This window comes from Salvia miltiorrhiza, chromosome 3, assembly GCF_028751815.1.
Source record: "Salvia miltiorrhiza cultivar Shanhuang (shh) chromosome 3, IMPLAD_Smil_shh, whole genome shotgun sequence".
NCBI classification, from domain to species: Eukaryota; Viridiplantae; Streptophyta; class Magnoliopsida; order Lamiales; family Lamiaceae; genus Salvia; species Salvia miltiorrhiza.
This window is the reverse complement of record NC_080389.1, coordinates 60,464,885-60,489,397: the sequence shown is the minus strand read 5'-3', so window position 1 is coordinate 60,489,397 and position 24,513 is coordinate 60,464,885. Positions and strand designations below refer to the sequence as shown.

At 36.1% G+C, this 24,513-nt stretch overlaps 3 protein-coding genes across 3 annotated transcripts; 1 reads left to right on the top strand and 2 right to left on the bottom strand.

Moving 5' to 3' along the window:
• Window positions 1-1,354: 1,354 nt before the first annotated feature.
• On the bottom strand, window positions 1,355-4,602 carry LOC131015047 (UDP-glycosyltransferase 74E1-like). Its single transcript, XM_057943243.1, has 2 exons — window positions 3,673-4,602; window positions 1,355-2,265 (listed from the first exon to the last, which is right to left on the bottom strand). Exons 1-2 carry the CDS (start codon window positions 4,291-4,293, stop codon window positions 1,531-1,533), a joined length of 1,356 nt encoding a protein of 451 aa, XP_057799226.1. The 5' UTR covers window positions 4,294-4,602; the 3' UTR covers window positions 1,355-1,530.
• A 6,743-nt stretch (window positions 4,603-11,345) lies between these two features.
• On the top strand, window positions 11,346-22,294 carry LOC131015043 (trans-Golgi network-localized SYP41-interacting protein 1). The gene is given in 11 exon segments (XM_057943240.1): window positions 11,346-11,504; window positions 11,641-11,754; window positions 12,475-13,183; window positions 13,276-18,197; window positions 18,199-18,423; window positions 18,975-19,767; window positions 19,858-20,537; window positions 20,991-21,129; window positions 21,219-21,300; window positions 21,377-21,494; window positions 21,846-22,294. Coding segments are annotated over 9 exon segments (7,704 nt in total). The 5' UTR covers window positions 11,346-11,504; window positions 11,641-11,703; the 3' UTR covers window positions 21,480-21,494; window positions 21,846-22,294.
• Window positions 22,295-22,341: 47 nt separating this feature from the next.
• LOC131015045 (probable sarcosine oxidase) lies at window positions 22,342-24,103 on the bottom strand. Its single transcript, XM_057943241.1, has one exon. It carries the CDS (start codon window positions 23,779-23,781, stop codon window positions 22,549-22,551), a length of 1,233 nt encoding a protein of 410 aa, XP_057799224.1. The 5' UTR covers window positions 23,782-24,103; the 3' UTR covers window positions 22,342-22,548.
• Window positions 24,104-24,513: the final 410 nt, after the last annotated feature.

Sequence of the window (24,513 nt, the reverse complement as noted above, 5' to 3'; positions counted from 1 at the left end):
GTTTATTAAATTTATTATTTTGTAATGATTGTAAAAATAAAATAGGAATATTGCAAAGTTGCCCGTTGCCTTATTCTACAAAGTAACTCTCCATATCAATAAAGATTAATTATGAATTTTAATTTATCAAAGAAAAAGATTAATTATGATTTTAATCAATAATACCCCTTTAAAAAAGTGACATATGGAATTCAGAGAAGCGAACTTGCAAAGTGACATGCATGGAATTCAAAAGGAGAAACGAACTTTGCATGCATTTGCAAATTGCAAGATGACAATATATTTAACTTTTATATTTTTAATGGCTAGAAAATGCAGTGCGTACATAGGTCCCAAAGATATTAATTTATAATTTTTAAACACGTGAATTTCAATGCGTAATAATATTTATATACAATTTAATGAATATATGATACGTATCTTATTTATTTATATAATTGTGAGTTGTTGTTATTTATGGATAAGGTAATATAATTAATTAATATAATATTATAATATTAATATTTAAAATTTTAAGGATATTCTTTTAAATATATAATCGACTCCTGCATCTTCTAGTGTGGTGATGGCTAAAATTATGGTCATTAATTTGTGCATGGCATCACGTTGAGTATTGAGTATAATCTGGGACTTGTGGAGATTTTCACACTCTATGCTAGCAGCGAAAGCTATGGCGACGTCGGAGAATTAATGATCATTGATACCTTCTACTTAACATTTGCGAGATTTTGAAGGTGACACTGGATAACTTTTTTGTTTGTATTTCGCACGTGTATCGCGAGATTTTTTGTTTGTAGTTCAGGCGGATTTAGAGTAATATATATATATGGTCGTATTCTATGGAGACCACGAACTGTTGAACGTTCATCAAATTATATTGAACATGCCAGTAATTTCGTTAAACGTTCATTAAATTATACTGAATTTTTCGGGGTTCGACCCTGTATATGTTCAACATAAAAAACCCGTTGAACATGGCGTGAACAAATGATGACCGTTAGATTAGATAAGATCAACGGCTGAGATTTGGTCTCTGCTCTTTGAGTATTTAGTGGTCTCCATTGAACTTCTCTCGATATATATATAGGGGCGCGCTCCTGTGAGACCCCTTATTTTTCGTGAGACACTGAATACTATGAATAAGACATATATACTGATGAACAAGGAAGTATAGGCAGTATATACTGATGAATAACAAAATTTAAAAAATTGGTAATGACATTGCAAATGGAAAGAAGTATTAAAAAATAATTGTTGTCTAATTACTTACCTAATCCTAATATAGCCGGGTGCAGCGATTCCCATTTGAACATAGATGAGAGATGCAAGTAACATTTACATAAATGATAACGGCTCTCCAATGCCCTATCATTTTTTTTCAAGTTTTATTTAGATGAGTCGAACCATCAATTCATTAGTTACAAAAATAACATCTTACAAATTAAGTTGTGTTACATCATATCAAAATTCATGGTTAATATACATGAACTTTCCAATTATTTTAAGATATTTCAATAATCAAGAACCTAATTACTTTTGTGGCCGGTCTCCTCCCATCATAGTAGAAACAAATTCTTGAATATTTCTATCCGAACTTCCTCCCTCATCAACAGCTCCCTTTGTCAATTCCTTCCATTTCAATGCATTCTCTCTCATCTCTTCCGCTCTCTCTCCCTCCATCACATAATTCACACAACGAGACAACTCCTCATGCCCAACAATACCTTCCTTATTGGGGAAAGCCCTCACTCCAATTTTCCAAACATCCATCACAAACTTAGCATTGGTAGCCTGATCACTCCACCACGGCACCCCCACCATTGGAACCCCCAGACTCAAGGCCTCTAGAGTCGAGTTCCATCCACAGTGCGTGACAAAGCAACCAATGGCATCGTGGGCCAGAACCTCCAACTGCGGGCACCACGACACAATTAGCCCCTTCCCCGAGGCCTCTTCTATGAAATTCTCTGGTAGCTTCGATTCCTCCGACGATCGGACCACCCATAGGAAGGGTTTGCCGGTTAGCTTTAGGGTTGTTGCCAATTCCTCCATTTGTTGCTTTTTCAATTTGGCCATACTACCAAATGAGATATATATGACTGATTTAGGAGATTGTTGTTGTAGCCATTCCATGCAAGTGTCTATTGGCTTGAACAAACTAAGACCATAATTTGTATCGTGTGCCAATCTTTTGTCTACGTACATTGACGGTATGGTTGGTCCGATTGTTTTCACGAACATAAATTTTCTTAGCCAATCAGTTGCCTGAAACCAGACACGAGGCAAATAAGGTACCTTAATAGTTAATTTTTTATTTGTTTCTATAAAATTAGTGCTTTTTTAGTTACATAATTTTTTATAAGTAAAGTTAAACTCTCTCCGTCCACCAAAAATATAATTTTTGAGTGTATTATGAGTGGAGAATGAGTCACACTTAAAAAAAGATTTTAATAATGATAATTAATTTTGTTGTGAGTGGATAAAGGGGCATGTGATGGATGGTTTTCAAAAATAGAAAGAAACTAATTTTAATTGATGTCCTAAAATGATAAAAAAAAAAAGTTACTATCTTTTTAGTAACTATTATTCGTGTTATAAAAGTAAAAGAATGTCACAAAATATAGTAATCTAAAAGTGTGTTAATTATTGTAAGAAACAAAATTTACTTGATTATATTATTAAATGTAATAAAAATTTATAGATACATACACGTGCGGGTGTAACTAAATTTTGTTACATAAAAATTATGTCTCTCCTTTGCCCAATAAATAATGATATATGGAGTATTATTTAATATTAAAGAAACTAATTTTAATTGATGTCCTAAAATGATAAAAAAAAAAGTTACTATCTTTTTAGTAACTATTATTCGTGTTATAAAAGTAAAAGAATGTCACAAAATATAGTAATCTAAAAGTGTGTTAATTATTGTAAGAAACAAAATTTACTTGATTATATTATTAAATGTAATAAAAATTTATAGATACATACACGTGCGGGTGTAACTAAATTTTGTTACATAAAAATTATGTCTCTCCTTTGCCCAATAAATAATGATATATGGAGTATTATTTAATATTTGTAAAAATTATATGTGTAGCAATAGATAAAGATAAAGATAAAATAAAATAATTATATATAAATTATATTTTTCAAAGAACATTAAATATTTGTTTTATTAAAAAATAAATTAAACTTAATAACAATCACATCATGGTCCATTCCTTTACCGTATTACTTTATCTTTTGGGGGGGCGATGATAGGATCTATCTGCCATGCTAGGAAGCAAAACACAAATTATAATAAATGAATATGACTGAATGTCACTTAGCCACAAGGAATATGTAGATATTCATATACATATTATATTTTAAATTTCATTCACTATTAAAATACGTGAAGGAATGAAGCATACCTTGAAAGCAATATATGATGAGCATGAAAACAAACCAAGCATAATTCCAAGTTTCTATTTCTTTTTTGGTTTATATATATGATTAATTAATTTAAATTCAAATCAATATTATCTCAATCCCGCTTCAAATGACCTAAAAAAAATTAGGCACGGAGATTAAGAAATGCGTGATAAAGATGTAAAGTGGTGATGTGAGCATCCAAAAAATAATGTTAAATATTTCTAAATTTGGGGTGGGACGGGACAATATATATACCTCTTCCTCGAGCTCATAAACCGAGTTAACGAACACGAACTCACAATCCTCCACGCCTTCAAACTGGCTCAGAAGCAGCTTGAGCGAGCCGGGATGCGCCTCCTGATCAAGAACAAACGATGGCAGATCGGAAACCTCCAGCGCCGGCAGCCCAGCAACCGAGATCTCCTTCTCCAAAACCGGAACTTTCAGCAACCCTTTGAATATATTGTAGTAGATGATATTGACGCAGCACGACTGCGTGAAAAACACAGCCCCAAACAGCCCCAAATCCTTCGCGACGGAGAGCCCCCACGGCAGGAACGCGTCGTAGACGACGCAGTCGACGGGGCGGCCGTCTTCTCGAAGCTTCTGGATGAGTTTGGACAGCGACTCCGTCCCGGCCTTTCGGAAGATGAGCAGATACTCCGGCAGCGCGGCGTCGGCTCTTTTGCCATGGTAGCCGTCGGAGATGGTCTCGACGGAGATGTCGGCGGAGAATTCGTTGACGGGGACGTCTTCTGTGACGGCGAAGGTGACTGCGATGCCCTTGTGGGCTAAGCGTTTCGAGAATTGGATCATGGGGTTTATGTGGCCTTGGATGGGATATGGCAGGATTACACAGTGTGCTGTTTTCTCCATTTCTTTAATTTGTTTTGGTTTAGGATATTAATGCAATTAACGTAGGAGAATTGAAGATGATTTTAAGGTATATATGGCAGAATTGAAGATGAGCATACGTGGTTAGGTTATATATAGCAGATTGGTATAAATTAAATTATCCTAGACCAGTTACGTCTAGGAGTGGTTGTAAAGATGACTTTTTTTTTAATCCAAATATATGAAGTTAAAAAGAAAAAGTTGGGTACGTAGGAATGGAGTGTCTTCAATTATAGGTGCAAAAGTTGTTTGGATAATACGTTGTCGGAAATGAAAAATACTCCATCCGCCTGTCCCACTCGAAATGTCTTCTTTTCTATTTTGGATTGTTCCATCTCAAATATTTCATTTTTTTTTTGACAATACTATCTCTCTATATTTAATATTTAAACAATTTTCACCAACTCACTTTATCTACTTTATACCCACTTTATCTATTTTATACATATTTCTTAATCTTCGTGCCCAAAAGAAAGGAGACATTTAGAGCGAGATGAAGGGAATAAATGAAATAAAAAATAATTAAAATAACAATAAGTCAAGAATTTATCGAGATTAATGTTGGACATGACTAATATAACATACCTATATATATAATTTTTGAAAAACTCAAAAAATGGGAGGGGCTTCAGCCCCCGCTAGACCCCCCCCCCCCGGGATTTGTGATTGGATGGGTCAATTGCAAAGTTTAAATTGTACGTGGCCAACATGCAGGTGCAGCAGGTCCCCATTAGGCACTAACACATTCACTTTTCCCCTCCCTTTTTCTGCTTTATTTATTTCTTAAAATCTTACAAATTGATTCGTGATAAATATGCAGCATCTTAAACTTAAAAATTATGATTCTCTGATTCTTACTTCTCTATGATTTTAGGTCCAACGTCTAACTCAAAAAAAGTAAGCGTGCTATGATTTTAAAGCTGTATAAATATGCATGGTAGCATAAATTAGCAAGTACGAACTAAAGTAAGCGTGCTATGATTTTAAGGCTGTATAAAGTGTGCTAAAGTTCCACACGAACTAAAGTAAGCGTGAAACCCAAATAATGGTTGTGGTTCAAGGCATCGTTGTCCGCATCAAACATGATATCCTACCAATCGAGATTCATACGAATTCACTATTGGCGGCTCGAGTTATGGCTGATCCGAATGAAGAACGATTGCTGCTACCGAATGATGTGAGGGAGCGCGAGAGAACGTCTGCTCGTGGGAGTGTTTCATGATTATAGATTAGCTAATAGAGCAGCTCATTGTCTTGCTCAATATACTCGAAATTTGTACCAATCAGTGTCTTGGACTTGTATGATTTTCCGAATTGACTAACTGAAATTGTTCTAGATGATATCTCATAAATAAAATCTGATTTTTGCTTAAAAAAAAGTGTGGTAAAATTCCACACGAGCTAAAATAAGCGTGAAATACAAATTTGCGATACGGTATATATTGTACCATATAATTTTTTTTTTGGTACCATATATATAATATTGAATTTGAATGTGGCTATATTTTTTCCTAATTAATTAAACTTCCTAAAATCATCACTATATATTTAACATGGACTTATAATTTTCCCTGCAAAAAGTAAACCTACTTTTGGCTGCTTGCCATATGTGTCCAATTACTTAATTACTTCCCTAATTCGATGTAGGCCAAAATACAAAATTGATTGATTAGGTTATTAGATGCCAAATGAAACACTACATGGTCTGGCGTCAGCTCTCACGAAATCATGCCTATACATATTGGTTGCAACTTGGCTATTTTGTCGCATTATCATTGGATTTTATGATTTTGGTGCAATCGTGAAGTATACGAGTGATTAAGAATTTGATAGGTTCAAATTCTCCTACCTGACGTTCATATAATATTTGAATAGGATCACTCCGAATTGAAAAATATACTATAAGATAATCTATTCAAATTAAATGGAGTTATTTACGATGAGAACTACTACATTTTTATGAGAACGTGATAATATATAAAGTTATTGTATTTACAGCGAAATTTATTGTATTCTAAAGAAAATCGTCTCATGTGGAATTCGAACCGTGCTGCATTCATTCATCAAAGATCATTAAAGATCGGATAGTAAAGAACGGTTCTCGATTCTCGCAGTAATTAAAGGCTTTCATATGAACTCTTTAAATCTCCAAAAGAAACTCTCAATAAATTAAAATTCATATTTGTTGTGCTGCGCATGTATAGCCCCACAAATTAAAACACCCACCAATCGTCGACCATCCATTTAATGTACAGAGATATTTTGTATAGCAATCGTTTTCTGGCAAATGAGGCTCTGTTTAATAATAATACCAACGACACAGATCGAGATAATAAATGAGGGTATAAGCTTGACTTCAGAAATTCATAAGGTATTATGTTAATTACAGTAAAAATGCGATTTTTTTTGGGAAATGTGAATACTGAATAGGTCAATATATAGTATCGAACAACGGTATTCAATTAAGTGATAAAATTATCGTTTCCTTTAGAATTCGAATACAGGTAAAATTTCGCCCCATAAATATCAATTATAGAATTTGAAAATCTAACGTTTAAGATTCATTCTTATTTCTCACTGTATTTGTTCATTCTCATTTGATATTCTTCATATATATATATATATATATATGGATGAGTCTTGAATGTGATCGTGTGCAAGGAGGTGAAGAAATTAAACAATTTGTTGTGTAACAGAAAAGAAAGATGAGAAAATAAATACTACTCCTATAAAAAAACATATATTATTAGGGTTTAAAAAAAAGAAAGAAAAAAGATAGGGAAAGAGAGATTGAATGTGGAAGAAAGGGATTGGTTAGGTTAACACTATCAAACAACAATTTCAGTTACTATCTGTGTGTTTTCTTTTTCTTTTTAATTTCTTTCTCTTGCAAGCGATAGAGAAGAAGAAAAAGAAAATCGATATGATCGACTGATGTATGTATTTTAGCTACTTAGTTTGGTGTGTGTTTCGCCATGATTTTATATGAAATTACATGGTTTGTGACATTTGGAATGGAGATGGATGCTAGTAGATATCAAGAGATAGTGGAAGTCGAGTTTTTAATGAAAAAAACGTTGATTTATGAAGGAGTTTAGAGATTGAGCTTGGAAATAATTGTTCTAATTTTTATTAAGCTCAAAACTCATGTTTTAATTTATTTTGGGTTTAAGTTTTTATAAGGACCGAGAAGCCCATTTTAATAGGGGTGATCGGCCGCTTAATGGTTAATTCCCTTAGTTTAGTAATTTTTGATGAGACCAAGCCGCCAGTACTTTAGATATATATATGCTAGTTGACTTTATTTAGGAAAACCTTTTTGATTCCTTCAATTCTTAGTACTTCACGTTTTTTTTTAGATTAGTTTAAGTTATTTGCTTGCTTTAATTTTTGAAGTTGTCGGCTGAGATCTAATTATTGAAGGCAGACGATTTCTTTTAATTAACTTCTAAAGTGGTGACTTTTATTTTTTCTTGCAAATTATTTAATTGTTCTATGCTTACTTTAATTTATTTGCTTGTTCTTAGTTTAATTATGAGTAGCTAAACTTTTAATTCGGCGAGAATATTGAAACACTAATTTATTAATCTGTGAGACCTAATTGAACATAAAATTGATTCATATTGATTTCGATTTATTCCTAGGGTTTAAAGATAATTCTGATTTTATTTAAGTCTGGCCAACTTAGGTTTAATTGGATTACAGTCAATTAGCACCTTCAATCCGTAATTGTTGGAATAAGGCTGATTAGTGATAAAACTACCGTGTTCGTAGTAGGAATTAATTGGTGGATTAATTATTACTAGCGTATCTAGGATAATTGGTCTAAACTGTGTTCCTTCTTCTTAATGCTATTAGAATATTAAATCTATGACTGGCTATCCAGCTAGGTTATATTTTAATAAGGGAAGTAGGCAGGACTGGCGTATCCAGTCGTCTATCGACACAGTAAGTAGGAATTGGAGTATGTCAGTGCGTATCACGGTATCCTATAACTAGTTGGTTGATAGGGATTAATTAATCGTTGCGTCGATGATCAGAGCTTTGAATTAGTGTGGATTTATTCGACCCGAGTTACCTTTTTATTGATTAATTTCTAGAGTGTTATTTGAGTTATTTGATTTATTAGTTATAATTAATTTTCTCAAAATTAAGGTGTGGTGGCATCACCAAAAATATAGATTTTAGGGAATTGAATGATTTACCTGCTCTCTGTGGGATCGACCCTGCTTGTCATTATACTAATTAGTTTTTGATAATTCTGCAGGAATTATTTGGTGGAAAATGACGTCCACCATCGATCCATACATCAAACACAACTACTCCCTCCGTCCCACTGTATCTGAGACTCTTTCTATTTTGGGTGTCCCACTGTAAGTGAGACTCTTTTCTTTTTGGGTAAAATTTTTTCCCTTTAAACACATTTTCACTTTTTCACCTACACACAAAATACACCTTTCTTAATTCTCGTGCCCCAAAAAAATGTATCACTTACAGTGGGACGGAGAGAGTATAATACTTTTGAGTTTAATTATGCTTTGATATATTCATGTGGTTTTGTTCGTTTATTTGTATCCTTGATTATCGTATATTCATGAAGTTATATAATATTAGTGGTTTTTATTTGAACATGAGAATATTTTCTGCAAAAATATACTAGTAAATGTTATAAAATATTACGCACCATTATAAATAAATAAAAATGTTTATACACAAATATAAATAAAAAATAATAAAATATTAATGAAAATAGAAAAAATAAAATATTTTAAATTTTAATTTTTTTATAATTTTATTTATTTTTAAATTCATTTTTGATGATTTATCACGAACTTAAATTTAAGATGTAGTATATTGAATATTTTTTCATAAATCAAATTTGTTGACGTTTAGAAAAAGATATTTTTTTTAAAAAAAAAAGTGAGAAAAATAGTGAAAAAATTGGTGGGAAACGAGGGAGAAAAAAGGAGGGAAAAAGTTGGAAGGAAAAACTCATTTTTTATATACTTATATATATAAGTTTGGAGGCAATCGAGATAAAAGAGTATATGTATTCATATTTTATTATTATGTTTAAAAACAAATTAGCCATAGTAAATAAAAAGAGCTAGGGCTGTATATAAAATCACACTTTACTGATAGCATTATGATTACCGTGTTAATATTATAGTATTTGTATCCTGTGCAATGCACAGAAAAATATTTTTAATTTTTATATTTATATAAAATTAATACTAATTCAATTATCATATATACTTATAAATATAAATAAAAAATTAATTTTAATTAAATATATTTGATTTGAATATTGAAAAAATAAAAAAGAATTCACAATTATTATGAAAAACAAAAAAAATAAGTTAAAAAAAATTAAAAATAAAATACTAATAAAAAAGAATTAAAAATAAATTTATTAAAAAAAGATGAGAGAGGAGAGGAATTTATAAAACTTTAATATTTAAACAAATTTAATTTTTACACTTTAAATCAAATATTTACATAAGCTCTTATCGTGATCTTTAATTTGATATGCATATTAAATATTTAATAATTAATCGAATTTCACAATTTTGGAAAGAAATGCAACAACAAATAAGAAGTTAAAGAAAATTATATAATTTAAACATAAACTTTCAATTTTATTATAACTAAAAAATTGCCACTCAATTTTGAAAGTGATTTTAAATTGGAAACTCCCTTTTTAAATTCTAAATATAATTAAAATTACTATAATTTATGATAAATATATTTTAGTTTAATATAAAAATAATAAAGAAGAAGTCATATTAATAAAAAATGATATTGTGAAAAAAGAAAACAATATAAGTTAAAAGATTATTGAAAAAAATAGATTTATTCAAAAAAAAAAAGAGGAGAGAGGAGAAGGAATTTTCTTAAGTTTTAATCTTTAAATAAATATAATTTTTATATTTTAAATCCAATATTTACATAACATATGTCAAATTAAAGCTCTTGTCATGATCTTTAATTTGATATGAATATCAAATATTTTATAATTAGTCGAATTTCACAATTTTTAAAAAGAAAATAAAATAGAAAAATAAGAAGTTAAAGAAAAAAAAAAGATGTATAGCTTATATATAAACCTTCAATTTTTATTGTAACTACAAAATTGCCACTCAATTTTGAAATTGATTTGAAATCAATATGGAATTGAAAACTCCCTTTTTAATATAGTATGGATTTATTCTTTACTCCAATTAAAAGAAAACAAAAGGAATAGATATATTCATTCATTAATATTAAAAAGGGAAAATAAAATGATAAAAGCCAATTAGTATGGAGAGTGCATAGAGCATAGTTGGACAAAAAATGGGCTCGTTTGGCCATTCACACAATTCAAAAGGATTATTCTATCTATAGTTTCGATATTATTATTGACTATAACCCCTTGTCTAAAAAAATAAAATAAAAAATAATTATAAATTTATTATTTTACTTTATAGTTCATAACCTTCAAATCAATTTTTCTAAAGTCCAACGCGGGCTCTGGAGACTTGATTTGGGAACTACAGTATTATTTGAAATTTAATTTGACTATGGAAAAAAATTAATTTGAGGATTATGGCTATAGGTTAAAATAATAAATTTGTTATTTTTTTAAAAAATAAAAGGCTACAATAAATAGAATAGAATCGGATTATGAATAGAGTCCAATTTTAAAATCTGCTAATAAAGGCCCAATGGTTTTATTAGTCTTCACACAAATGATTGCTTTCTTCTGTGAGCCCAATTTGCACTGACCCAATGTAGAATTTTGGAACTAAAATACTATATATCCAATGGGTAAATTGCACTTTAATATTTTGAACGAATTGCAAAAAATGACCCAATGTTCAAAAATAAGCAAAGAGCTAAGTAATAATAATAAATAAATAATCTAAAATATGTGATTAATTTTTGTTTCCATCTTGAAACTTGAAAGTATAAATTCGGGCTATATTTGCAATTTACGTTTACGAAACAGGCTTCCTTTGCAATTCGAGTCAAATATCGGGCGATAAAGTATAATTAATGCTAAATTGAAACGCCTGCCGATTTCGAAAAGAAAAACTTCAAAGAAAAAAAAAAGAAAAAAAGAAAAAAAAAAGGAAAACCATCGCTTCAGATCTAAGAGAACGGAATTTTCAATTACACTCGACATCACCTTACCAAACGAGCCGTTCAATTTGGTGAGAATGAATTCGATCATTTTCCAACTGCGTTGAACGATATTGAAACCTGATTTTCTCGTTTTGTTCAATTCGCTAAATATATTGAATTGTACAATTCACTAATTTTTTCCTACTTTTTTTGGGGTTTTTGTAGAGTGGCGATCTGTTTAATCTAATGGTTATAGGTAGCTGCTGAGAGCATATTGAATTGGGTTCGATGGAAAAAAATAAGAACCGAACCGATCTGCTCGCTGCCGGACGGAAAAAGGTAACTGATTTATTCATTTCAGAGCAATTTCATAATGAATGTTGCATATACAGGGGAATATGAGATTCATTTGACGGTATAATTTGAGGAAGTGGACGAGAACGAAGTAAATATGCATAGAATGTTAAACCTCACCCACATGCGATTATCTTTATGGAAGTATGAACTTAAGTTTATGCTGGTTTTGAGCTTTATCTGTAGAGTTTGTTGTAAATTTAATTCTTTTTTCCCGAAATATATGATTAATTTTGCATGCAGAAATTAACAGAAGAGTTTAGGCGGGCAGATATAGGATACGCATATATTTGTGTGTTTATGTTTTCATTTTGTTTGTCCTTTTATCTTGGAACTGCATCTTTTAACAGTTTTGATTATTCGCACAACCCACTCATTTAAGTGTTGAGGAATTGTTCTATTTTAGTGGAAAATTGTCTATGTCCAATTTTTTCGAAATTCGTTTTCATTTTTCAAAATACTAAATTGGCATCTAAAACCTTATTGTATATCCATATTTAATAGGGTGCTACCTTTACAACTAATATCGGTTTAATATTTTCAGAGTCCAGAATAATATTTCAACATTTGGTGTATAAAAGTACCATGTTAACTGGTAAATTTGTTAGCTCAATATGGAAATGCTAGGAAATGTAATGTTTTCACTAAGTAAGGATCATGTACTTAATAAAATCTCTTGTGATGACATGTTTCATCATATGTCAGCTTCAACAGTTCAGGCAGAAGAAGGATAATAAAGGACATAATAGTAAGCCATCGGGTAAAGGAGGTAAATCTGGGCGTGATACGACGGCAGGCACAGTTGCTGAAGCAGCTGTGACACAGCAAAATGATCCAGTTGATGAATTATCCAAGCATGATACGAGTGGTACTGTGGATTTTTCAGAATCAAGCTCTGGAGTGAATGCAGAGGCAAGTGATACAGCTACTGGTAATTCCGAGCATGATGTAACAGTAGGCACTTCCAGTGACACAGCAGTAGCGCAGCAACATGATATGGATGCAGATAGATTCAAGGATGATGCAGAAGGTACTACTGCTTTACCAGAGTCAATTCCTAGACTGGATAGAGTGGCAAGTGATGCTGCTTCTAGAGGAGATTCAGTAACAAGTGACAGTGCTGTTGCAAATAAAGATCCTTCAGCAAAGGGTAAAGTTGGAATAGCATGTCTTTTGGATGTTGCTGGATTTCCATCAGAGGGATCTGGAATGGATAACACTAGTGATGTGCATGATGTGAATATTAGGGCTTCCCAGGAGGATGGATCATCTTCTCTTGTTTTTGAGGATTCGACCTCTAATGTCCCAGCAATGGTTTTAGAAAAGAGGTCAGGAGATTCCAGTTTACTTTTGCCCACTGAATTTTCATCTGGACTGGAGAGGGGGCATGGGGAAGAGCAGGTAACAGATGTAGGTTTGTGCCTTCACTCTTGACACTGTCTCTATAATTTACTCTTTTGCCTCTTAATTGTGTTAGAGTTTAAAGCCTGTGTAATATTTTGGTAGGGGCAATGCAGGAAGTTGACTGTTCCAGAAGTCAAATTGATGACCGCGTGGTGAATTTACTTGATGGAGATAGTAATCCTCCTTCAGATGATACTAGGGAGTCTATTGCAGACAGTAGGGCAGCTGATTCAGGGAATACATTTGCTGAGGAGAATATCCCTGTTGCCACACAACTCAGCAAGACTGACAATGCATCATTGACTGTTTCTGTTACCAATTATGCTGGAGAAGGCGAAGAGGTGCGTGACCATTCTGTTGGCACTTCTCCTTTAACTGAATCCTCAATAATGTCAACCATAAGATCTGTGGCAATGGTTCGGGAGAGAGATGATACATCATTTGGTTCAAATGAAGAGAAAGCAGAGGCGGTTAATGTTTCAGATACAGAAGGCACTAAAGCAAGCTCTGGATTTGTCGAGGTAGAAAGATCTTTTGAGGTTGAAAACAATGACAGTGCAAATTTCTTAGCATGCAAACGAATAGACTTGTCTTCTATTTTGGATGGAAGTGTAATCAAACTTTCCCAGCTTGCGGAAATTTTACAGGTACTTGATCAAGATGAATTCAGGTACTTGTTCATGTCAAGAGAATCGTCACTTGAGAAACCTAGAACTGCAGATAGCATGCAAGCTAATGACTATATTGCTCATGTTGCTTTTGAGAGGCTCAAAGAACATTTATACACGACAAGTTTGTCAAAGGATGCATGTTATTTACAGCTGTCTGAGCATCAAAAATGGATTGATGAAATTGCAGCCAACTCTTCACTTGTTGAAGTCCAAGGGAAAAATGAAACATTTGCCAAAGAAATTGTGCAGTGCAGAAATGAGCTTCAGGAGGTTGTATCAGAGAGGGTAGAGCTCGAGAAGCAGCTACAGTTATCAAGAGCTGAGGCTGAAGAATTTGCTGCTAAAGTTAATGAATTGCAGAATAAACTAGAAATTACACAAGGAGAAATGTCAAGCATATTTTCTGAACTAGTTGACTGCAGGAATTTGGTGCAAGCCTTGCAATCTGAAAATGAAAACTTGAATGAAAGTTTCAAAGTGATGACTGAGGAGAAAAACAAACTTTCAGCGGAGAGTAGGAATTTTTTGCTGGAGAATGAAAAAATCACAGAGGAATTAAATCAGCACAAAGCTTCTTTAGAGTCACTCCAGACTTTGATACAAGGTGACAAGAAAAGACTCGAGCAGGAAAATTATGGCATGATCAGTGAGAATAATAAATTATTTGCTGACTTGGCAGAGTGTCAGAATACAGTGGAAGTTCTTAGGGTTTTGACATCTTTATCAGAAGAAAGAAAAAAGCTCGATGAGGAAAAAGTATCAATGGACCATCAGATTGGGAACATGTCTGAAGAATTGATTCTAAATCTTCAAACAGAGATCGTCAATCTAAATGAGCATATCAAATCCATATCAGACGAGAAGAGTAAGCTTGAAGAAGAGCAGAAGAAAATTTTCAGAGAGTATGAAAAGCAATATCTTGAGTTGGTGGAGTTCAAAGTACTGGAAGCTGTTTTGCAAGCAGAATGTTGTGAGGCAGTGAATGATCTAAAAGAAGCCAGAACTTTCATTAAGCATCACACTGAAGAAAATAAATCCCTCTGTGCTGATTTAGAGTTTCACAAGTTCAAAATAAAAGAATTAGATTGTGAGAAAAACTCATCTCAGTTTGATGAAGTTGCAAAAGGTGTTAAGAATGATAGTGGTGTGTTGCACGAGCACAATGATCAAGTACAAGAAGCAAACATAGAGCTTATGGTTCTCTATGAAGCTATGAGAGAGCTTATCAATCATGCTGTTGCAAAAGAGAGTGAATTTCTTGGTCTATGTGAGGCCATGCAGAAGCAAGAAGCCATTCTAAAGTCAGAGAACCATCATCTTCAAGAGAAGATGAATAACTTTCAAGTTCATATTAATGAGCTCCAGGTTCATTTGGAGGGACACTGTAAAGACTCAGATGAGATGGCTGCTTCTATTTCCAATCAACTGCAAGCACTCCAGGCAGAAGTGGCTGACAGAGAATTGATTCTTCAAGAAGAACGGAGTTCTGTTTCTGCGCAGATTCTTCAGACTGTTGGTATGCTGGATTCTACCGCCCAGAATGTTTCTGCCAACCCATTGCCTGGTGGAAATAGCAACCATGATGTTGTTGGCTCTGTTGCTGCTTCTGTTGATGGTGCCTGCAAAGTGATTGAGGGTTTGCATGGACAACTTGAGGCTGCTCAAAGGGAGTTTCAAGAAATGTCGCACAAAACTGATGTGGCTCTGAGCATTCTGTATAGACTTTACAGTGAACTTATGAGGACATTATTTGGGCATTACCCAGATTCAGCAGAAGATGTCGTGGCTGATGATAAAAGGCTGGATCTTTTACATCCTAATTTTTTTGATGTCCTGTTGGACCAATTGAAAAAACTTTCTAGTGAGAGATTGGAGCTTGATTCTGCAAATAAACAACTCAGTTCGCAGATGACCAACTCAGCAAGGGAGACTGACGAACTGCAAAAGTTTTGTCTCAAATCAGATACTGTTCTCAAGTTAATTCACGAGATTGAGCAATCAGTGAAGTTGGAGGGGCCAGCTATGTATGCGGATGAACCTGCCTCATTCCTGGAGGCTCTGATTCATTTACTCGTTGAAAAATACAGAGAAACTGGCCAGGGCTCAAGCTTATGTGCATCTCTAGAAATGCAAGTACATGATTTGCAGGATGAAGTGGAACGCTTGAACTTTGCTCTCATGGAATATGGAAATGAAAACCTGGTTTTCAAGCACAGTCTGAAGAGTGCGGACGAGGTTGTTATTGCTCTCAATTCTAAAGTACAAGAGAAAGTTGCCGAGCTAGAACTGTCTGAGCAGCGAATATCGTCCCTCAGAGAGAAGTTAGGTATAGCAGTTACAAAGGGGAAAGGCCTTATTTCACAGCGCGAGAGTCTCAAGCAATCGTTAGCTGAAACGTCCAAGGAACTGGAGAAATGTTCACAGGAATTACTATCTAAAGATGCAAGGCTTCATGAACTTGAAACAAAAGTAAAAGTCTACTCTGAGGCAGGTGAGCGCATGGAAGCCCTGGAATCTGAGCTCTCATACATTCGCAACTCAGCTACTGCACTAAGAGAGTCATTTCTGCTTAAGGATTCTGTCCTACAGAGACTAGAAGAGATTCTAGAAGATTTAGAGCTTCCGGAGAACTTCCACTCCAAAGATATAATTGAAAAGATTGACTGGTTAGCAAAAATAGTTGGAGATCACTCCTTGCCACTCGGTGAATGGGATCATAGAAGCTCAGCTGAGGGAGGTTCATATTCTGATGCTGGATCTGGTGGTTTGGATGGCTTGAAAGAAGATATGCAGCTAAACCCTGCTTCCAGTGAGGATTTAAGAAGAAGATATGAAGAACTGCAAAACAGATTTTACGGGTTAGCCGAGCAAAATGAGATGCTTGAACAGTCATTAGTGGAAAGGAACAACCTTGTGCAGCGGTGGGAAGAAATTTTGGACAGATTAGATATGCCACCTCATATGCGATCTGTGGAGCCTGATGATAAGATTCAGTGGTTGGGAAGTGCACTATCAGAGGCACAAAACCATTCTTATTCTCTACAGCAAAAGATTGATAACTTGGAGACCTTTTGTGGATCCCTAAGTGCTGATGTGGAAGATTCACAAAGAAGAACATCTGAGCTTGAGGCAGCCTTCCTTCAGGCTTGCACAGAAAAAGAAATCCTATCAAAGGACTTGGAGATACTGAGACAAGATAATGATGAAAGCATAAAAAGAATAGCTGATTTTGCTCTTAGAAATGAGAATCTTCAAAATGAATCAAGTTTGTTGCAAGCACAGAAACTTAGGTTAGAAGAAGATAAGGATCGTATTGAGGATGCAATTAGAAGACTGAAGGAAATGGTTAAGGATGCTCTTCAGGATTCTTGTCCTGAAGATGTGGTACTTTATCAGGAAGGAGTTGAATATTTAGAAGAAACGTTGAGAAAGCTTGTAGAGAAACATAAGACACTATTATCTGGGAAGCTTGTTAATGTAGATTCTACTGATGTGCATGTCACTGGAAAGGGTGAGCTGTCTCAACTTTCCAGAGATTTTGAAGAGCAGGATGTCGAGACTCTGAGCAAAAAACTAGATGAATCTATGGGTGAACTAACGTGCTTGAAGGAGGAGAAAGATAGATACATGCTGATCAATCAATCCCTAGTCCGTGAATCAGAGGAGCTGGAAGTAAAAAAGAAAGAATTGGAAGAGCTACTTAATCAGGAAGAGCATAAATCAGCTTCTTTGAGAGAGAAGCTAAATGTTGCTGTTAGAAAAGGGAAGTCCTTGGTGCAACAGCGAGATGGCATGAAGCAATCAATCGAAGAACTAAATGCTGAGGTTGAGCGCCTCAACTCTGAGACCAAGCGCACTGAAAAAACTATTTATGAGTATGAGGAACAGATCAAGAACTTGTTTGCTGCACGTGACAGGGTACAAGTAGCGGAATCTGAAAATAGTTTCCTCAGGGATCGCCTGGCAGAAACCGAACGCTATTTGCAGGAGAAAGAGGGTAGCTGGAGCAGTATTTTGAATGCTTTGGGTGAAATAGATGTTGGCTTTGAAACTAATTCTGTAAATCCAGTTGAGAGGATAAAAGAGATAGGCAAGTACTTGCACGATCTACACGGTCGAATGGATTCCCTTGAACAAGAATCAAGAAAATCTAAAAGAGCAGCTGAACTACTGCTTGCAGAGTTGAATGAAGTTCAGGAAAGAAATGATGGCCTTCAAGATGAGCTAGCAAAAGTTGTTAATGAACTTTCAGAAGTTTCCAGGGAAAAAGATCTAGTTGAAAATGCCAAACGTGAAGCTGTTGCGCATGTTGAAAAGCTATCTTATTTACACTCGGAGGAAAAGGAGAGGCAGATTGTCTGAAATTGCGGGTTTAAAATTTAGTGTGGACAACTTGAGAAATGATCTTTCTGCCATTGACAGAGAACTGGGGGGTGTTCTTTCCAAAGATTTGGAAATTCTGTACAATGTGGAGGCTACAATGAAATCATTTTTTGATTTAGACGGCGTTCCTGCTCTGGGTGCTCTATTTCCTGGTAGCTTACCTGGGGGCACATTCTCAGCAAAATCAGAGAACAAGGTAAAATGATTACGGTACAAACTTGTATATGCCCATACATAATACTTCATATTGCCATTTGTTACAATATTCCCATTCCTGAATGTCCCTAAAAACTGATTGAGTTTTCAACGAGAACAATTTTATATTTTATTTTATGTGTTATAAGGTGTTTTTGATTGAACTTTGGACTTTGGAAAATGAGTATCATATGAGTATCATTGTGTTTTCAAAAACTGATTTTTAAACTCTTTGATTCTTTTCTCTTTGTGTGCGGGGTGGAGGTCAGGTTATAGGATATTATTTTGGCTCTAATATGTGAACGGTAAAGAATTAGAGAGGAAGCTCAAGCAAGAGAAGTGATTTCCTTGTATTACCATAGAGAAGAGTATTGGGCAGGGTGTTTTCCCTTTAGATGATGTTGTTTCAATATTGTCCCTCGTGTTCAGATAATTCGTGGAATCTATGTCTGGCACCTGCAAGTTACTTGTTAATCCAGACAGTTCTTTCTTTAGAGACTTTCTGACAAAGTGTATGCGATGCCAGAGCATAACATTGTATTTCATCTGCAGGTTTTTAGGACCCAAATTGATTCTATCCGGGAGCGAATTCATGAGCATTCACGTGTATTACAAGAAGAATCATCTCAGTTATCTGAAGTAGTCATGAATGTTCGTAGAGAGTATACTTCTGAGAAGGAGTTCTATGAATCTGTGAAGAGAGATGCTGAGCGTTTACAATCAATTGACAAAGAGAAAGAGTCAAAATTGCATATCTTGCAAGGGAACATTTCATTATTGTTTGAAAGCTGTGCTAGTGCAATTTCAAGACTCGAAAATTGGAAGGAACATGTGGTTGAAAATGCATTGGCATCTGGATCTCCACAAGGGAACTTAAATTCCCAAAATCAAATTGGAGGAAATATTTCCACTGGCGATGCTCACATCTTCAATGAGGAAAGCATTAGGAGCATGTGCCACAAACTATCACTGGTTGTGGGCAATTCCATATCCATGCATACTAATGAGTTGGCCAGAGCGATGGAAGTTGGCCACAGTGAGATGAAGAGTACCATAATGAATTTACAGAATGAGCTTCAAGAGAAGGACATCCAGAGAGAGAGAATTTGCAAGGAACTTGTTGATCAGATAAAGGAAGCCGAAACTAATGCAAACAATCATTTACTTGACCTTCAGCAATCAAGGGTAAAGCTAAATGATTCACAGAGACAGTTGGATGTAATGGGCGAGGAGCGCAAGTTGTTGGAACAGAGAATGAAAGAACTCCAAGTTAATGAATCTAATGCCATAGATTTGCAGCAGAAAGTTGACTCACTGACAGATGCACTAGCTGCAAAAGTACAAGGTCAGTTATATACTATATTTTAGCTTCTTTTCAGATCAATAAGTGCCTTGGTGAAATATCCCATTCTAATTTGCTCATTTTCTGCTGTAGAATGTGAGGCTCTGATGCAAGCCCTTGAGGAACAGGAGGCTGAAATGGAAAACCTTGCAAACAAGATTGTGGGGTTCGAAAATGAGTTGCATCAAAAGAACAAAGACTTGGAGAACCTTGAAGCTTCCCGTGCTAAAGCTTTGAAGAAGCTTTCTGTCACTGTGAGCAAGTTTGATGAACTTCATTATCTGTCAGAAAATCTCCTATCTGAGGTCGAGAAACTACAATCGCAGCTGCAAGAGAAAGATGGAGAGATTTCTTTCCTTAGGCAAGAGGTTACTAGGTGCACTAATGATGCACTAGCTGTTACACAAATGAACAAGAAGAGTTCTGATGAGATTCGGGACTTGCTCGCTTGGCTTGATTCCTCGATATCTCACGTACAGGTCAATGATGTAACTAAAGATTATTCGAATCACCTGGTTGACGAATATAAAGAGGTATTACAGAAGAAGATTTTGGACTTGATATCTGAGTTGGAGAATCTTCGTGTGACGACCCAGAACAGAGATATGATGTTGCAAGAAGAGAGAGTTAAAGTGAATGAACTAACACAGAAAGAACAGCATCTGAAGAACTCCTTGCGTGAAATGGAATCTCAACTAGTCATGCTTCAAGGTGCTGGAGATTCTGATAGAGCTACAAAATCTACTTCAGAGATTGTGGAGGTTGAACCAACGGTATGCTGTTTAGTTATTTTGCAACTGTCTTTGTTGAATTGCCTTGAATCTGCCCTCTAAATAAAAATATGATGTTTGTTGCTAGAATGACATGATTAATTCTGCATATAATAAATGTTCTATAGTGGAATTATGATATGCTTTTTCATCTGTAGTTATATAAAAATTAGTAGGGTTTAGGGTTCGGGTCAGTATATCAAATTGACTTGCTTGCATTCCTCCACGAAAGAAATGCAATCTTAGAAGGTATAGTTAGAAAGAAATCATACGGCCATGTTATTTGATGAATGTGGGGTCTGCATTTATATACTATTGCTTAGGGCTATATTGTAATTTCACTTATTTTCTTTCTCACAGTTATCTATTTTTCTTTGATTAACTTGTTTCTTCCTTTTCTTCTATGCTCTTCTGACACTTGGCATATTCATGTCCACAATGTATTGATTGGTGCAGACAAACAAATGGACTTCTGGTGGGACCATTGCTCCGCAAGTTCGCAGTTTGCGGAAACCAAATAATGATCAAGTTGCCATTGCAATAGATATGGATGACAGTAGTCAGAGGCTGGAGGATGATCATGATGATGATAAAGGTAATATGCTTTTGGCCAGTGGGCAATAAAAGTGGAATTTGTAGTACCTCTTCATAGCTATTTTACTTATACTAATTTTGTTAATTCAGCTCATGGTTTTAAGTCGTTGACCACATCAAAAATTGTCCCACGATTTACAAGACCTGTCTCAAACATGGTTGATGGATTATGGTAAGCCTCAATTTCAACTTGTACTTGTATTTTAAATTTATTACGCCTATATTCATTTCCATACATTTTCTTTCAGGATGTCCTGTGATCGTGCCCTGATGCGACAACCTGCTTTACGTCTTGGTGTAATCCTCTATTGGGCTATGTTGCATGCCATGCTTGCAACTTTTGTAGTCTGAGAATCTAAACAACTGGTCAGTGATGTCCCTTTTCTTCTTTTTAAGCATGTCTCAGATATATATTATCTAGTTTCTATTAGCAACTCTGGTTGCTCGATGCTATGAAGGGTATGGAGTCACTCGATGCAATTCATTTCTGAAAGAGCACTCTAATCCTTCAGCATATACTCCAAAAACTCTAGCAATTACTCCTCTCTAAACTATCCAAACTTCTTTAATATGCTTGTAACTGTGTGTGTACTGCATACTTGGCTATTCATCGTCTTAATATCCTTTTCCCTTTCGGGTACAAAGTAACATGAAACAAATTATTGTTGGAGACGAGTAATAGTTGTGCTGACGCGTTAGCCTCTTCCAATACTGCAGGTCTCTGATGATTCTAGGTTTGACATCACAGCTTCAGTTGTGGCGGAGATAAGTTTATAAGCCGCTTTTATACATATAATCATCTAGGTCGCTCATTCTTTCATCATTCGTGGACCAGGGAACTGTGATTTCCTCGCTTTTACAACACAAATCACAGATGGCTTGGTGTTTGCCCAATAAGAAGACAAGTTTTTTTTATTATAGGAGTACTATACAGTGGAGGAGTCGTAGGTGATTATAGCCGACAGAAATTTTTCCTTCTGTTTAGTTGTGGCTTGACAAGCAATGTGGAATTGGTCTCTCTCTTTTTTTTTTTTTGTATGATGATGGATCACCCATATATTATTACTCTAGTGCTGGATCATCAAAGCCACTCTCAAAATGTTGTGTTTGACAATTTCTAGGATGGGATATTCCCCCTGGTATATACATATATGCTTCATGTGTTATTCTCACTGATAAATGATAGAAAAGCAGCACTTAATATGAAACTAAGTTATTTTCAAAATAGTACATTTATTCAAGGACAGAGTGAGTACAGATGAAGCAATCATGAAAGCCTTGATAAACATGATAAGAATTAAGACACGTGGGATGAGAGTGACATAACTTACCTGTATTTTGTTGGTAAACTAGAATCACAGGTATGTGACAACCAACTAAACTACTACACACAGTTGCAAATACAAATTTGAGTTGCAAATCAATGTGACATGACTTGATCATCGAAATCCTTAGCATTCCCATTACAATTATCACCTTCAAACCTCCCCACTCGGAAGTGCGTGAGGTCCACGCCCTCCGCCCGCCCGCTCGCCACGAGCTCCGCCGCCACCCGCCCCACCACCGGCGCCATCTTAAACCCGTGCCCGGAGAAGCCGCCGCACACCACCGCGTCCTCCCCGAACTCCCCGCCGAGGAAATCGATGACGAAGTCCTCGTCGGGGGTCATCGAGTACATGCACGATTGCGACAGCACCGGCTTCCCGACGTCGATCATCTCCCCGAACCGACCCTTGATCCACCCCCTCAGCGCCTCCACTAGCGCGGCGGGCGCCCCCCACGTCCGCTCCTCGGGCTCGCACGCGCGCCCCGCGTGCGCCGGGATCTTCACCAATCCCGGGAACTCCAGCGACGGCGTGCCGTATATGTACGGCTCGCCGTAGCTCGCGAACGTCGGGAAGCCGCTCTCGATCGTGAATTTACCTTCATGCCCCTCGTTGACCTTCCAGTAGTGCACGGCCGTCTCCAACGGCTGAACGGGGAGCTCGATTCCCCTCACCTTCTTCACCAGCTTTCGCGTCCACGGCCCCGCCGTGATCACGCATTTCCGGCAGCGGTACCTCACGCCGTCGGCGGTGGCCACGGCGATCGCGTTTGTTTCTGCGTCCCTGCACACGCTCACCACCTCGGCGTTGTCCCTCAGCACGGCGCCGTTCCGGAGCGCGAGGGTTTGGAACATGGCGACGGCCTTGGTGGGCTTGATGACGCCGCCGTGCTGGGTGACGACGCCGATCCAGTCCTCCGGAATGTCGAACATTCCGGAGAACTCGTCGAGGAGCTGGCCGCGGTGGAGGACGGCGGCGGGGATGGAGTTCTTGCGGCAGCTGTCGATGACGGCGAGGAGGGCTTTGTTGTGGGAGGGGCCGATGTCGAGCTGCCTGGTGGAGAAGCAGACTTTGTAGCCGGCTTCGGCCTCGGCTTGGCGCCAGAGGCGGGAGGACTCGAGGACCATGGCGGAGTAGTAGTCCTCGGGGTAGGTGGCGCGGGTGGTGCGGGACTCGCCGTGGGAGGAGCCGCGGTGGTGGAGGAAGTCGAACTGCTCGAGGAGGAGGGTTTTGAGGCGGCGCTTGGAGGTCTGGTAGGCGGCGGAGCTGCCCATGACGCCGGCGCCGATGACGATGACGTCGAAGTGCAGGTGGTGGGCAGGCTCCATCTCTGTCTCACTTAACAAGATTTGGTGGTATTGTGTGGTGCTTGAAACGCGATGGATGCTTTGGATTTATTTAAGGAAGCTTCCGTGGGTACGACAAGGTACCTGCAACCAACTAATAAACAAAGTGAATGCTAGTGCTCAAAAAATTCGTTTTCTAAACATTTTTTATTATATATTCTCTTCATCCATCATTGTCACTTCATAAACAACACTTATATTATTATAAGTGAATATTGTTGTAAATGATATTTGAGTCCACTATTATTGTGGATGGAGTTTATGAATATTATTACTATAAATAAAAATAATAATAATATTGTGAATAAATCAAAATAGCAAACATAATAATAATATTATGAATGGAGTTTATGAATATTATTAATATTATAAATGATACGTTTGGTTTCAGCACGGGTTGTAAATTATAATATTTTAAGTGTGTAGTTAATAAAGTATAAAAATGATGAAGTATGAGAGATAATGTAATAAAAGTTATAAAGTAGGAGATAGAAGATAATAATTATTACTCGATCCGTCCCGGATCAGGAATTAAGGAGAATGTGTAAATGTGTTAAAAATAGTAGGGTCCACACCTTTTTTAAGGATTAAACTTTGCTATTTGTGGAACTAAGTCATTTATAGTGGGACGACCTAAAATAAAATACATGTCATTTTTAGTGGGACAGAGGGAGTACTTTATTTAGAAATGTGTCAAGATTCGTTAGACGGCCC